Genomic DNA, 14,091 nt, shown 5'->3' with positions numbered 1-14,091 from the left:
GTTTGGAGGGGTCAGCCCAGGGGAGATTACTTCATTAAGTATACTTAATTAAAGTACCTTAACTACACTTAAGGAACAGTCTGTACAGAAATCTTGTAGCACTTTTGAGGCTAAATGAAAGAAAGAAGTTGGCAGCATGAGCTTTAGCAGACTAAAATCTGAGCATCTGAGGAAGAAGAGTGGAGTCTAGGAAAGCTCATGCTGCCAACTTCTTAGTCTCAAAGGTGCTATAAGATCTCTCTCTACATACTGATTCTACAGACTAACACAGCTATATTTTTCAATTCTATCCTTAAGGAAGTAGAATTCAGAAACATTGCTATGTTAGTGTGGAATATCAACACGCAAAGAGATTTTGTAGCTTCTTTGAGAAGAAGAACTAACTGAAAGACGTAGCATAAGCTTTCATATAGACTTGTTCTTCAAATTCATGAAGTGCAATGGTGCCTAGGAAGGATCTTTATAGTCGGGTGGTACGAATAGCTATAGAAATGCAGAATTTTGGGTAGGCTGATGAGGTGACAAGTTCAGTTTTAACTACGGTTAAACTTTCCTGGACACCAGTTCACTCCATGCATCCAAGGATGTAGACCAAGTCTGTGCAAGTTTGTACTACAACTTAGTTCACCCAGAAAACATTCAGGGGTAGCTGTGTTGGCCGTTTAACAAATACAAATAAAAATCCATCAGTGATACCTTTGTTTTGTGGGTTTTTCAGGCTATGTGGCCATGTTCTAGGAGAGTTTATTCCTGATCTTTCGCCAGCACCTGTGACTGGCATCTTCATCTTTCTCTGAAGATGCCAGCCACAGATGCTTGCAAAACGTCACGAATAAACTCTTCTAGAACTGGGCCAGATAGCCTAAAAACCCACAAAAAACTATGGATGCCGACCATGAATGCCTTCGACTTTTATTGGCCGACCGAAATGCACAATGTACCTGTTGCAAGCTTTGGAGCTTCAAAACTTGCAACAAGTATATTGTGCATTTCAGCTGGCCAATAAAAGGTATCACTGATGGATTTTTATTTCACCCAGTTAGTCTCAAAGGCGCTACAAGATCCCTTGTATTCTCATGGAGGTAGCTAATGTAGACGGGCTTTGACTTAAAAATAAAAGAAGCCTTCCGCCGCAGAGGTCTGCCTTACCTTGGACGTCTGGGTAAGCCACCATGAGGAGCAGTACCCACATCAGAGTACTGGCAGTGGTCTCTGTTCCTGCAGCAAAGAGGTCAAGAATACATTGGGCCAGGTTCTCTTCATTAAAGGTAGAATTGGGGTCACCCTTGCTCTGTTAGTAATAACAGAAAAGATGATGCGTTGTTGAAAACCAACCCAAGTTTAGCCCACACATCAAAACGAACCAAACTTGGACAAACGGGCCATACAACCCATGGGAACCTGAAAACTGGCATTAAAGGGGAAACAGAGAAAGTGCTCTCTGGCACCTTCTTCTCTGGGATCACCCATCTTGTTATTGTTACTTCCTCTCAAGCCATTTTTGACTAATGGTGACCCTACGAACGGGAGACCTCCAGGAGTCCCTGTTAACAACAACTCTACTCAGGTCTTACAAACTCAGGGCTGTAGCTTCCATCATTGAATCAATCCACCTGTAGTGTGGTCTACCTCTTTTCCTACAGCCTTCCCCTGTACTGAATTTTTCCAATACATCACATTGTTTCACATAATCTGGAAATAGGCGCTTACTAAAACTGCAATTTTCTGCTCATTGGGAATTATTTGGGACTTTCCAGTATGCTATTAACGGGCCTCAGTTGCAGTTGTACTTGTTAAGTACCAGATATACCCAAAGACCTTCATACTGACATTTGCTAATGCTCCTGGATGATTTGTCTATGTAGTTCTTAAAATGTGCCATCCAGAAACCTACACCATCCTCTGAAGCTGAGGGAGCGGGACCTGCCCAAAGTCACCCAGTGGGTTTACAAGGCCAAGATGAGATTTGAACCCTGGTCTCCAGACTTGTAGTCCAATGCGCAAACCACCACATCATGCTGTCTCTCAAGCTATGTATACCAGGATGCCATAGGATGTTGCCATGGCAGTTAAATTGGGTTCACCGTTATATAACTGTGTAGTGTATGAAAGGTGCATGATCTGAACATGAGACAGGTTGCATGGTGTTGTTTTCTTTTGAATTTTACACTTCACTTCAGTGCAAAATTGCTTAGAACTGGGACTTCAAAAATGTTCAGGTTAGTTTACTGCAGTGTTAGCAGACCACATTGTGGTTCACTATCTGGTATGCCTTATCAGTAGTGTTTCAATGTGCCAACTATTACAACTAGTTGTACCCTAAATTAGGAAGTTTTGTTTTTGATTTATCTTTCATTCTTCTATGCTTGTGAAAACCACACTGCAGTTATTTCATTTCTTATGCTCTAGTCATTTTGAATCCTTTCTGTGAAATATACAGTGGATCCTTGGCATCCTTTGGGGTTTGGTTGCAAGATCTCCATAGATACCAAAATCCATGGATATTCAAGTCCCATTAAATACAATGGCATCGTGAAATGGTGTCCCTTATTTAAAATGGCAAAATCAAGGTTTGTTTTTAAAAATATTTTCAAGCTGTGGATGGTTGAATCCATTGACAAAGAATCTGTGGATGCTGAGGGCCGACTGCATATTGTGTTTGCACTATGCTCTCACTACAGCGTTTTCTGAGTAGAAGGTAATATCTGAACAAATAAAACTTCACTTATGAATTTTGTGTAGAAGACCCCCGACTACAGCATTTTCTGTGCAGGCAATACTATTTTACTGCAGATTTTGTATACAACAACAAATTTTCAAGCAGCAAGAACACCAAGCGTATACAATGAAAGACAGAGACAATTTTAAAAAGAAAGAATTTATGTCTAAATATTATAGCAAGAAAGACTTGAAAGCACAGACTGTAGAAGGGATAGGACAGCTGATGGCTCTACTTACTTTCTCCATTTGAAGTAGATAGAAATCAATGAAATCCTGGGGTTCTTGCAGGTCCTGACGTTCCTTGTGTTTCTTTATCTCCTGCTTTGCAAATGAAAGTGCTATCTCCATACAGGACAAAGCCTTCTTGTGAGGCCCTGGGAGATATTTCATGAGCCACGGGAAGAAATTATACACCTATAAGATGAGACAAAAGACAATCTTTTAAATATCATGGTCTATCTGCCAGGTCATTTGGATTCAGAGTCTAATGCCATGCTGTGAATTCTTCTTGAGACTGTGCTTGGAGAGCTGTGGTTTTCTTCAGAGTTGTGCCTGCATACAAGTAGTAGTAGTGAACAGGAGCTAATTTAAAGGCTTCTAGGGCTGCATCCACACAGCATAAATAATGCAGTTTGACACCACTTTAACTGCCATGGCTCAATGCTATGGAATTCTGGAATTTGTACTTTTGTGAGGTTTTAGCCTTTCCTGTCAGAGATCTCTGGTGCCACACAAACCACAAATTCCAGAATTGAATAGCATTGAGCCATGGACGTTAAAGTGGCATCAAACTGCTTCATTTCTGCAGTGTGGCAGCAGCTTCAGTCAGCCATTTGTAGAGGAAAGACCTGGTGATTCATGACTCAGGGAGAACAGAGTAATGAAACCCTGGGTTCTTGCAAGTCCTGACATTTCTTATGTTTCTTTATCTCCTGTTTCCTATCTCCATAAAAGAAGTGAGATTTCTCACAATAGAAAACCTCCTCATTTATTACAGAATGGAATGCCTTGACGCTGCTTTTGTACCAACATGGAGCCTGTGCAAGCTGCCAGGGAGAGGCAGGAGGATGAAGGAGGCTGAGTAGGCAACTTGGACAATAAATATTTAGATTTTAAATCCTATAGTCTTCTGTGTCTTTGCTCACTATGCTCCCCTTCCCGTCCAATGAAGCGGCAAAAGAAAGCCCTTTAAACACAACTGTATAGACATAGGGAGTCTTTTTGTTGTTTGAGGGGAGGTTGAAGCTGGATGAACACACATGCATGCCACATAAACCAGTTTTCTCAGGTAATCTGCAGGTGCAGAATTGCAATATATAGGTAATGTGTTATCTCTAAGGCAGTGTCTGTAGGGAATATATGTGTGTAGGCAGTACGTATTGGAAGTATCTGTAACATCTCAGGTAGGAAGAGTGGATGGCTGAAGTAAAGGTGGATTGACTCAATCAAGAAAGCCACAGCCCTGGCTTTGCAAGATCTGAGCGGTGCTGTTAGTGTCTGGAAAATATCTCATTCATAGGCTCACCATAAGTCAAAGCAGAAGCAGACAATTTGTGCCAGATTTTAGAACTGGAATGATGTGATTTCAGTACTAAATTGCATCATATATAAAGTCTCTTTGGGCCTCTAAGGACCTTAGCTTGGGGGCAGAGTCGGGGCACGGCATCCTAACAACACACACCCGACTCCGTTCCCCCAGGCCACCCTGATGCCACATGCCACTCCAGGTGGCACGCAGCATCATGAAGTGCCTGTGGCGCTGCGTCCAGATAACACAGTGCCAAAGGGCTGCCATATAGCCACATTGTTGCGGCTATGGCACCCTTTCAAGGGTGCAAAAAAGGAGCCGGTTTTTGTGGCTCCTTTTTGCACCCTCAAAAGGCTGGATTGGGGATGCAGTGTGAGGTTGCCACGGCCCCAATTCAGCACGAAAAGGGGCGGTTGCAGGCCACCGCGTCGTGGCAGTCTGTAGAGCACCATGCGTTGCTTGGGGGCAGTGCATCTGCCTCCAGAGGGCTATTTGGGATCTGAAGTGGCTGCTTTAATGACACGTTTGGTGCACCAGACACCAAATGAAAGGCACTGCCCTGCCAAGCAGCAATCTCTGCTTGGGGGGCAGTGCATCTGCCTCCAGAGAGCGAGGTCTTGGGTGGCTACTGGGAAAGTGAAAAGGAGATGTGATGCCCTTTCCCACTCACCCAGCAGCCATGCCAGCCGCACTAGGTTTATGCCTCCCCTCTGGGGTGTCACCTGGTGTGGTCTGCACCCCCCCCCTGTGCACTTCTAGCACCCTACTACCATAAAATGTCCCAAAACAAATTCCAGTCCAAAACGGAATCTTGCTGATCCCAGAAGCCTCCAAGAGGTGAAGAGTCTGGAAACCATGCCCTATGTGGAATGCCTTAGGGAGCTGGGGCTGTTTAGCCTGGAAAAGGGAAGGTTAAGAGGTGATATGAGAGCCCTGTTTAAATATTTGAAAGGAATTCATATTGAGGAGGGAGCAAGCTTGATTTCTGCTGCTCCAGAGAACAGGACCCAGAACAATGGATGCAAGCTCCAGGAAAAGAGATTCCAGGTCAACATTAGGAAGAACCTCCTGACAGTAAGGGCTGTTCGACAGTGGAACACACTCCCTCAGAGATTTTGGTGGAGTCTCCTTCTTTGGAGGTTTTTAAACAGAGACTGGGTGACCATCTGTCCAGAAGACTTTGATTGTGTATTCCTGCATGGCAAAAGGGGCTTGAATTGAATGGCCCTTGGGGTGCCTTCCAACTCTATGATTCTATTATTAGGAAGAACTTCCTGACATTAAAAACTGTTCAACAGTGGACTACATTGTCTCAAAGTGTGATGGAGCCTCCTTCTTTGGAGGTCTTTAAACAGAGGCTGGAAGGCCATCTGTCACAGAGAGGACTATGACTGTGTCTTCCTGCATGGCAGCAGGTTGGACTGGATGGCCCTTGAGGTCTCTTCCAATTCTAGGGGCTCATTCCCACTTGAACTTCAACCCGACTTCCAATTTGGTTTGGCTCCCTGTTGGTAAACGACTCCAAAAGGTCCCTTGTACCCACTATGAAAGTGGATCTTGTCCTTACCCCAATGCAGTTGCTTCTTTTTTGGCACGGTTGTCGTTCCAACTAGTTGCGCCACTTCCAAATGCATGCCAATCATAAGTGACACAAGCTACAGCCCGGACTCTGGGTGGCGGGAGGGCGTTGGCAGCCACCTTTTGACAGGTGAGGGGGGCAGAGGAGGAAGAGGAGGAGGAGAAAGGGGCTGTATGGGGCTTGGAGGAGGAAAAGGAAATAGGGACGTAGCCAGGATTTTAGGAAGGGGGTGTCCAGACTAAGTGCCACCATTATATTGGGGCTTGGGTGCAGCGGTGCAGCAGCACGCACCATTCATTTTTCTAATGGAAGGGGGGGTCCGGACCCCAAGAACCCCCCCCCCCTTGGCTACGTCCCTGGAGGAAAGCAAGCCACAGTGTGTTGATTGTTTTTTTAAATAAATTGATCGAATAATTGATTAGTTGTTTTAGCAATTGCTTGCCTTTGCAAGTAGTTGCAAAATCAATCAATCAATCATTCTCTTTATTTTTTGAAAAAAAACATGCACCCATACGTCACACCACAAATAAAAAGGCAGCATTGGGGTGTGCATGTGTCAAATCTCCCAAAAACTGAGGAATGATGTGATTCCAATCTCTTGTTCCCACTTGTTGAACACTCTTTGCAATCAATTCTTTTCAAAAGAACCTCTTTTAAGCTAATGTCTGAAAAAATCAGGTTTTCTGTTTGCCTCTCTTTATTATGACAGAAATCGATCCCATTATGACAGGAAGCAGTTTTAAATGGGAACGAGGGTCATTTACACCAATCAGCATTGTTTTCATAGTGGGAACTCGCCCTAGTATTTTATGATTCCCTTCGTGAGGCCCCTGTGTAAGCACAGAACAGAAAGGAACCCCTCCCTTAGAAAACAGCCTGAGACCTGTGCATTGCAAGAACTGCCCTTTCACACTACACAGTTGTAACACTGCGCTTGTCATGCCTACATCTTATAGTCTCCTGGGGTTTGTAGCTTCATGAGCCACTTTGGAGCAACTCAGAATTCTAAATGCTCCTCTGTAAACTCCAAACGTCAGGATTTCAAAAGCCAAAGCAATTAAAGGGACATCATAATGCCGTAATTATAGAGTGTGAGAGAAGTCCAGTCCAGTCCATAATTCTCCAGGAGCTTTAAACTTTTTAATCTTGGTGCTTTCCTTAGGTAATAAGAACGAGCCTCTGAGCACATACAGATTTCCCTTCTTACATCAAAGTATATAGGGAGGGAAGCCCTTTATAAAGACTTTTTAAAAAAGAAATGCTGGTGACTTCTAAAGCCTGAGACTGCAATCCTATCTATACTTACATGGGAATATGCTCCACTGAACAAAATGGGATTTCCTTCTGAGTATATAGAATATATAGGATTGCTCTGTAAATCATATTGCTATTATCAACTGGAGAAGACCCAATGCATTAATGAAATGTAATAAATAAACACTACTATAACTTCCCATTAATGCAATGGATCTGCTGTCGTTGAGGCAAGCAAGAATTTAGGCCCAGTATTGTATAACATGTCTCTACATTGTAATGTTTGTGTTCAAGTTGACTAAAATTTCATAACTACAGACATTATTTCAGTGCTTTCCAGCCCATGCTTATGTCTTGTATAGTTCACTGCTTAAAGGTATGGGTCCATTTCTTCTAAATGGATATCCAAATGGTAGGACTGAGTGTTCGCCCCAGGACAATATTACTTGCAAAACACTGAACCCAGGATATTCATAATTTCAGTGCTTTAATCACCATGATATTTCTAGGAAAGCGGATTTTGAGACGGGTCCCTGTCCGTTCTAAAAGAAAAATAAACAGGGTAGACTCACAACATGAGAGAAGGAGACGCCAAATCTTGCCAAAACATCAATGCCTTCCAACAGTTTCTGGAACATTTCATCGTCTTGAGAAAATCGGTACCCAAAACTCACAACGCTTATCAAAGTGGAAATGGCATTGCTGATGAGTAGGGAAGGGTCAAGTGGCTGCCCTGCAAGTAAGGTAGCATACAGGCATCTTAAGATTATTCTGCTTTACAGTTTAATGCAAAAGATTTCAGTTCCTAGAGGAGACAAAGATACCACTATGACTGGCTGGAGGGTTTCTTTTTTAATATTAGGATATAGCCGTAACTAAAAATATATGAATTTCCAATGCAACCTTTATGGAGAAAATACATTACAATCATCAGAAGGAGTGATGTTCCAGCATGAACACCTGACATACCTTTGGCCTGTGAAAAGGCCTCCACAAGCCGGTGGGCCTCCTCTTCAATCTGGTGCTCCATCCCTTTCTTTCCTAGTCCCAGATTCCGCATAGTGACTATACCAAACCGTCTCTGTTCTTTCCAGCTGTGACCATTCGTGAAGCCAATACCTGAGACAGTTTTTAAAAATAAATTAAAAATTAGTATTTGTCCAGGGTGACCAGAGGTCCTCCTTTTCCAGGCGCATGGTTGATGTTCCAACCTTCTGCCCAGGAGGAATTCAAAAACTTCCTCCATTTTAAGCACTACAAAGAAGCATGAATTGATATTTATATTAGTGTTTTTAGCTTCTATTTTGTAGCCTTACATTTTTCTTGAATGTCCTACATTTTGTGCTGCTTTGTACTCCTTATAATATCTGGTCACTCCCCCCCCCCCCCCAAATTACTGCCAAACAGTTAGGTTTCCAGTGCAGAAAATGCCAAATGGTAGATACTTCCTGCCCAGTGGCATCACTAGATCTGATCTCTCCCAGTGTGGGAAGGTACTAGTGGAAGTGGATGGCCCTACCCACCTTCCCTCCCTCTGCCTCACCTGCTCACCTGGCCAGACCTGGACCTCTGGCCAGGCAGATGGGGAAACATGCCTCCAGATGGCCTTACTCCCTTCCCTTCTTCTGCCTTGCCTGCTCACCCAACCAGACCAAGGAGGATCTGGGTGGCTGGCTGGGCAGGCAGGCAGGCATGCCAGTGGACTACCCAGCCCTCCTTTCCCAAGAGGGAAGGAAGGACAAGGCAATGCTTTGCAATGGCGCCATCCTCCCCACCTTGACGAAGGCAACCTGGCTCACGGCTGGGTGGTTAAGACAGATGACAAGTATCCTCCTTTTTAATGCACCTCTTTTCTATCTTTTTAATTGTATTGTTCTTTTAATATTATGAAGCCGCTCTGAGTCCCAGTTCTGGGAAAAGAGTGGGATAGAAATAATACTACAGTGGACCCTTGTTATCCGCTGGGGTTTGGTTCCAAGATCCCCCATGGATAACAAAATCCGTGTATGGTCAAGTTCCATTAAATATAATGACATAGCAAAATGGTGTCCTTATAAAAAATGGAAAATCAAAGTTTGATATTTGGAATTTATACTTTTTTTAACATTTTCAAACTGTGGATGCTTGAATCTGTGTATAAAAATCCGTGTATAAGAAGGGCTGACTGTACTACTACTAATAATAATAATGTGTTCACACACACACACTGGGCTTTCATCATCAATAGGGCACCACTCTATTGACACCACTGTTCCTGTCCATTCTTCCAAAGCTTTACAAATGGAAGGCTGGTGGAGGATCTGTCTAGTATTGTGCTAAATCTGTAATAGTTTATAACTGTGTTTTAGCAAGAGGCTATTGGGAATAGCTAAGGGATAAAGTGGCTTAGTGGTTAAGATGCCAGTTCTGATGATTGGAAGATCAGAAGGATGGCATTTCGAGGCCCAGGTGCCACATGATGGGGTGAGCTCTTATCACTAGTCCCAGCTTCTGCCAACCTAGTAGTTCGAAAGCATGGAAATGCAAGTAGATAGATAGGTACCCCTTCTCAGTGGGAAGGTAACAGCATTCGGTAGAGTCATGCTGGACACACGACCACCAGAGCAGTCCTCAGACAACACTGGCTCTTGTCTTTAGCTTAGTAACGGAGTTGAGCATCACCCACTACAGTCAGTTACAACTAGACATTCATGTCAAGAGACTACCTTTCCCTTTTTTGGGAATAGAGGTTGTTAGCCACATCTAGCACTGAAACATTTAAGGCCAGTTGGTCTTATACATTTTCTTCTTCCACTCAAGCAACATTCACCACCTCTGTCTCTGCGCTAATGGAAGCCATCAGTAAGACGACCACAGAAACTCTTGCAACCCACCCAGAAGTCCACTCTCAGAGCAGTTCTACAGGTGATGTTCCTATAAGGAGCACTGGTGACATGTTATGCTGGTAATTGCCATGACACAGATTTAATGTATAGACACATCCACACCCATTTTTCCATATTTTGAAACATCAGTGTACATCTGTCTAGCTTCTGAGGGTACTAGGTGTCCCTCAGATAAACCTAGCCTTTTGTTTTTATGATAAAAAAAATGTGTACCACTGATGTGAGGATGCTTGCTCATGGGCTTTATATTTGCTATGGGAAACACCAGCAAACTGTTCTTTCCCACATGAATCCACAATTTTAAATGGAGTGAGAGAACATGTTGCTTGCTCCCTTGGGCTGGAAACACACTTGCAAAAGAATCCATATCCACTTCAATTCTGGTGCTGTTGGAAAGCACATCTTTTAGGCTATAATGTGGTTTAGGGGGAAAACCCTTTTTATTCTGCAGTTTCCAGGAAAACCTCTTTTCCCCTGCTTTTTTCCAACATGTGTCCTGCAGAATCATTGTGGCATCTGTGATGGCCTGTCTTTATCTTAACTCAGTAACCAGATTTTATTGATGAACCAGAAGGAGTTTACTGGAGGTGATCAGCAAAGGAAGATATGCTTTGCTCAGACTGATGAGCTAGAATCATAGGAGTTTATCACATTGGGACTAATTTCAGCATTAAAGACAGATTAAAGCCCATTTAAAACATCCTGCAAATAAAGTGAAAATGACAAGTAATTACGTAAGTGATGATCACATGCAATTGCACAAATAAAGTGATATCGGAAATGCATTCTCACTGAAATCCCAAAAGTAAAAAGATGCAAGTTAATGCTTCTTTGTGACCACTTTAATGGCAGGTTTTTTGTGATGTTGTGTGAAATCATTTTGCATAATTACGTGATTTTTCCAGGATATTCATTGGATAAACTCCCGATCTCCTTCGTGTGATAAACTCCATGGAGTTGGAAGAGATCACAAGGGCCATCCAGTCCAACCCCATTCTGCCATGCAGGAACTCTCAATCAAAGCATCCCCATTGACAGATGGCCATCCAGCCTCTGTTTAAAGATTTCCAAGGAGGGAGACTCCACCAGACTCCATTGAGCGAGTGTGTTCCACTGTCAAACAGCTCTCACTGTAAGGAAGTTCCTCCTAATGTTTAGGTGGAATCTCTTTTCCTGTAACTTGCATCCATTCTTCCATGTTTTAGTCTCTGGAGCAGCGGAAACAAGCTCGCTCCCTCCTCAGTATGGCATTCCTTCAAATATTTAAACAAGGCTATCATAAGCTAACAGCACTTTCAATATTATCACCACCACGACACCCCTCCCATCCACACATTCCATTCCCAGGCCAGCCATCCTTGGGAGTCTGTCTCTGCCACCTCCTCCACATTCCCATATTCAGCCCCACTGGCACCTGCAAGCTATCACAGCGTTCTGCACTCCTACGTTCTAAACTTCTAACGCTCTAACAAAACATCCATGGCAGAGGGACCCAAAAAGGGGGACCCTGACAGCATCTGGGAAGGAATAGTTGGGTGGTGGAACAAACTGATTGTCTACCTGGCAAGCACCGTGTTCATTTGCAGTGGGTCTGGATACATGTGCGCACACCTGTTAATAAATCAATCTGACAGAAAGCAAAAAAGAGGAACTTTACTTGAGATTTATTTCAACAGAAACATGACTAAGGGCCTTTACAGACCAGCATGAAAAGCCGGCCTGGGGGCAGAGTCGGGGCACAGTGCCCTGACAACGCCCACTCAACTCTGTCCCCCCCAGGTGCCCTGATACCACATGCCACACCAGATGGTGCGCAGCATCATGACACACCTCTGGAGCTGCATCCAGATAACGCAGCACCGACTGGGCGCCATACAGCAGCACCACCATGGCTATAGCGCACTCTCAAGGGCACAAAAAGGAGCCGCTTTTTGCCACTCCATTTTGCACCCTCAAAAGGCCTGATTGGAGCTGCGGCATGAGGTTACCATGGCCCTGATCCAGCGCAAAAAGGGGCCAGTCTATAAAGCCCCTGAGGAGGTAGAGAGATCTTGTAGCACCTTTGAGACTCAATGAAATAAAGAAGTTAGGAACATGAGCCTTCATAGACTTAGTCTACTTCCACAGATGCATAAATTGAGAAAGAAAATGTCTGTTTGTACTTGGGCAGGTTTCTCGAACAGGTTGATGGATTTCCACTCCATTCTCCTAAATTTGGTGCTTTCCATAAAGGTTGAATTCAAAGGTATGACTCTGAGGAAGTAGACTGAAGTCTATGAAAGTTCATGCTGCCAATTTCTTTATATCAGTTAGTCTCAAAGGTGCTACAAGATCTCTCTACATACTGCTTCTACAGACCAACACAGCTGTATCTTTGAGTGACTAAGGTGGGTTCCTCCTATGTAACATTTGGGGTTGTCACCCACTGGTGGGGCAAGAAGGAGCACCCCTCCTTCAGACTTCATTTCTCAGGCAGGTAGATGCATGGGGAAATGCACCTTCAAGCAACTAATCCATTTCACCTCAGTTTTCAACTGAGGCTGAATCCACACCAGCAAAATAATCCAGATCCAGTGCACAGTTGTTGCCAAGATTTCACCCCATTTACATCACACTGACTTGTAGAAATCCACACTCAAATTGCATTGTTAGCAGCACATTTATCCTAGATGAATTCAAATCAGCACAAAAGGGCGTTCCTGCCTATGCACTTTTTTCTTCCCAACATGCATAAATCTATCAACCAATAGCATTCATTTTTTCCTATCAATCTTGCCACTCATTGCATTCTCATTAGATGGTTCCCCCATCCATGCTTATGAAATTTGCAGATGACACCAAACTAGGAGGAGTAGCTAATACTCCAGACGACAGGATCAAAATCCAAAATGGCCTGAATGGACTAGAAAGCTGGGCCAAAGCTAACAAAATGAAATTCAACACAGAGAAATGTAAGGTACTGCTCTTAGGAAGAAAAAATGCAATACATAGATATAGGACGGAGGACACCTGGCTTAAAAAGACTGAAAAGGAACTAGAAGTCCTAGTAGACCACAAGTTGAACATGAATCAGCAATGAGATGCAGCAGCTAAGAAAGCCAATGCAATATTAGGCTGCATCAATAGGAGTATAGGGTCTAGATCAAGGGAAGTCATAGTGCCACTCTATTCTGCTCTGGTCAGGCCCCACCTGGAACACTGTGTCCAGTTCTGGGCACCACAATTCAAGAAGGATGTTGACAAGCTGATGTGTTTAGCCTGGGGAAAAGAGGGTTAAGATGTGACATGATAGTCATATTTAAATATGTGAAGGCGTGTCATATGAAAAAAGAAGTAAATTTGTGAAGTCGAAGGCTTTCATGGCCAGCATCCATAGTTTTTTCTGCGTTTTTGGGGCTCTCTGGCCATGTTCTAGAAAAGTGTATTCCTGACGTTTCACCAGCATCTGTGGCTTTGGCATCTTCAGAGAAGGCTAGCATGGAAGAGAGTGGGGTATATATATACTGTGTGACCCTGGGTTGGGAGGAGTGATTTCCATGTTAATCTCTGTGTTGTTCTGTTGTTGAATGGCAAGGCCTCAGGATGGGAGGACATGCATTTGAAATCCACAAACATCTGGACAACCTCAAAAGGAAAGAAGAAACCCTTAAAGTTAGCAAAGTTTGGCTACCAGTCCTGAAAAAGACCAAAATCAAGACCCAACAAAATGCAAATGAAAACCACCATCAGAATCAGGGGTTTTCCCAGCAGACAATGGATCTCTAATTAAAAAGACACAAATCCTCTTTGCAGATCCTCCAACCGAGAGACCTTGCCATTCAACAACTGAACAATACACAGATTAACATGGAAATCACTCCTCCCAGCCTAGGTTCACAGTGTGTGTGTGTGTGTGTGTGTGTGTGTGTGTGTGTGTGTGTATCACTCTCTTCCATGCCAGCATTCTCTGAAGATGCCAGCCACAGATGCTGGTGAAATATCAGAAACAAACTCTTCTAGAACATGGCCACATAGCCTGAAAAACCCACAAAAAATTAAAGAAGTAAGTTTGTTTTGTGCAGCCCCAGAGACTAGGACACGGAGCAGTGAATTCAAGCTACAGGAAAAGACATTCTACATAAAAA

The 14,091-nt window shown here is 43.5% G+C and overlaps 2 protein-coding genes across 4 annotated transcripts in view; one reads left to right on the top strand and one right to left on the bottom strand.

The window, feature by feature from the left end:
- The window catches only part of LOC149317863 (uncharacterized), a 31,698-nt gene extending 27,900 nt beyond the window's left edge, over window positions 1–3,798 (top strand). The window contains exon 6 of one of the 2 annotated variants that reach the window (XR_016279937.1): window positions 3,719–3,798. The gene's annotated coding sequence lies outside the window, so the exon portion shown is untranslated. The remainder of the gene's footprint in view (window positions 1–3,718) is intronic. The other variant, XR_016279938.1, reaches the window with a different exon arrangement.
- LOC149317862 (cytochrome P450 2J2-like) overlaps window positions 1–14,091 on the bottom strand; it is a 35,623-nt gene that overhangs the window by 6,126 nt on the left and 15,406 nt on the right. For both annotated transcript variants that reach the window (XM_089508579.1, XM_089508580.1), the window contains 4 exons: window positions 8,052–8,201; window positions 7,655–7,815; window positions 2,959–3,135; window positions 1,150–1,291 (listed from right to left, as the gene is read on the bottom strand). In XM_089508579.1, coding sequence (XP_089364705.1) covers window positions 1,150–1,291; window positions 2,959–3,135; window positions 7,655–7,815; window positions 8,052–8,201 — 630 coding nt within the window. The remainder of the gene's footprint in view (window positions 1–1,149; window positions 1,292–2,958; window positions 3,136–7,654; window positions 7,816–8,051; window positions 8,202–14,091) is intronic.

Source organism: Sceloporus occidentalis, unplaced genomic scaffold, assembly GCF_023333645.1.
Source record: "Sceloporus occidentalis isolate IW3139 unplaced genomic scaffold, rSceOcc1.0.p SCAF_2, whole genome shotgun sequence".
Taxonomy (NCBI): domain Eukaryota; kingdom Metazoa; phylum Chordata; class Lepidosauria; order Squamata; family Phrynosomatidae; genus Sceloporus; species Sceloporus occidentalis.
The sequence above is the reverse complement of the archived record's forward strand: the minus strand, read 5'-3'. Positions and strand labels throughout refer to the sequence as shown.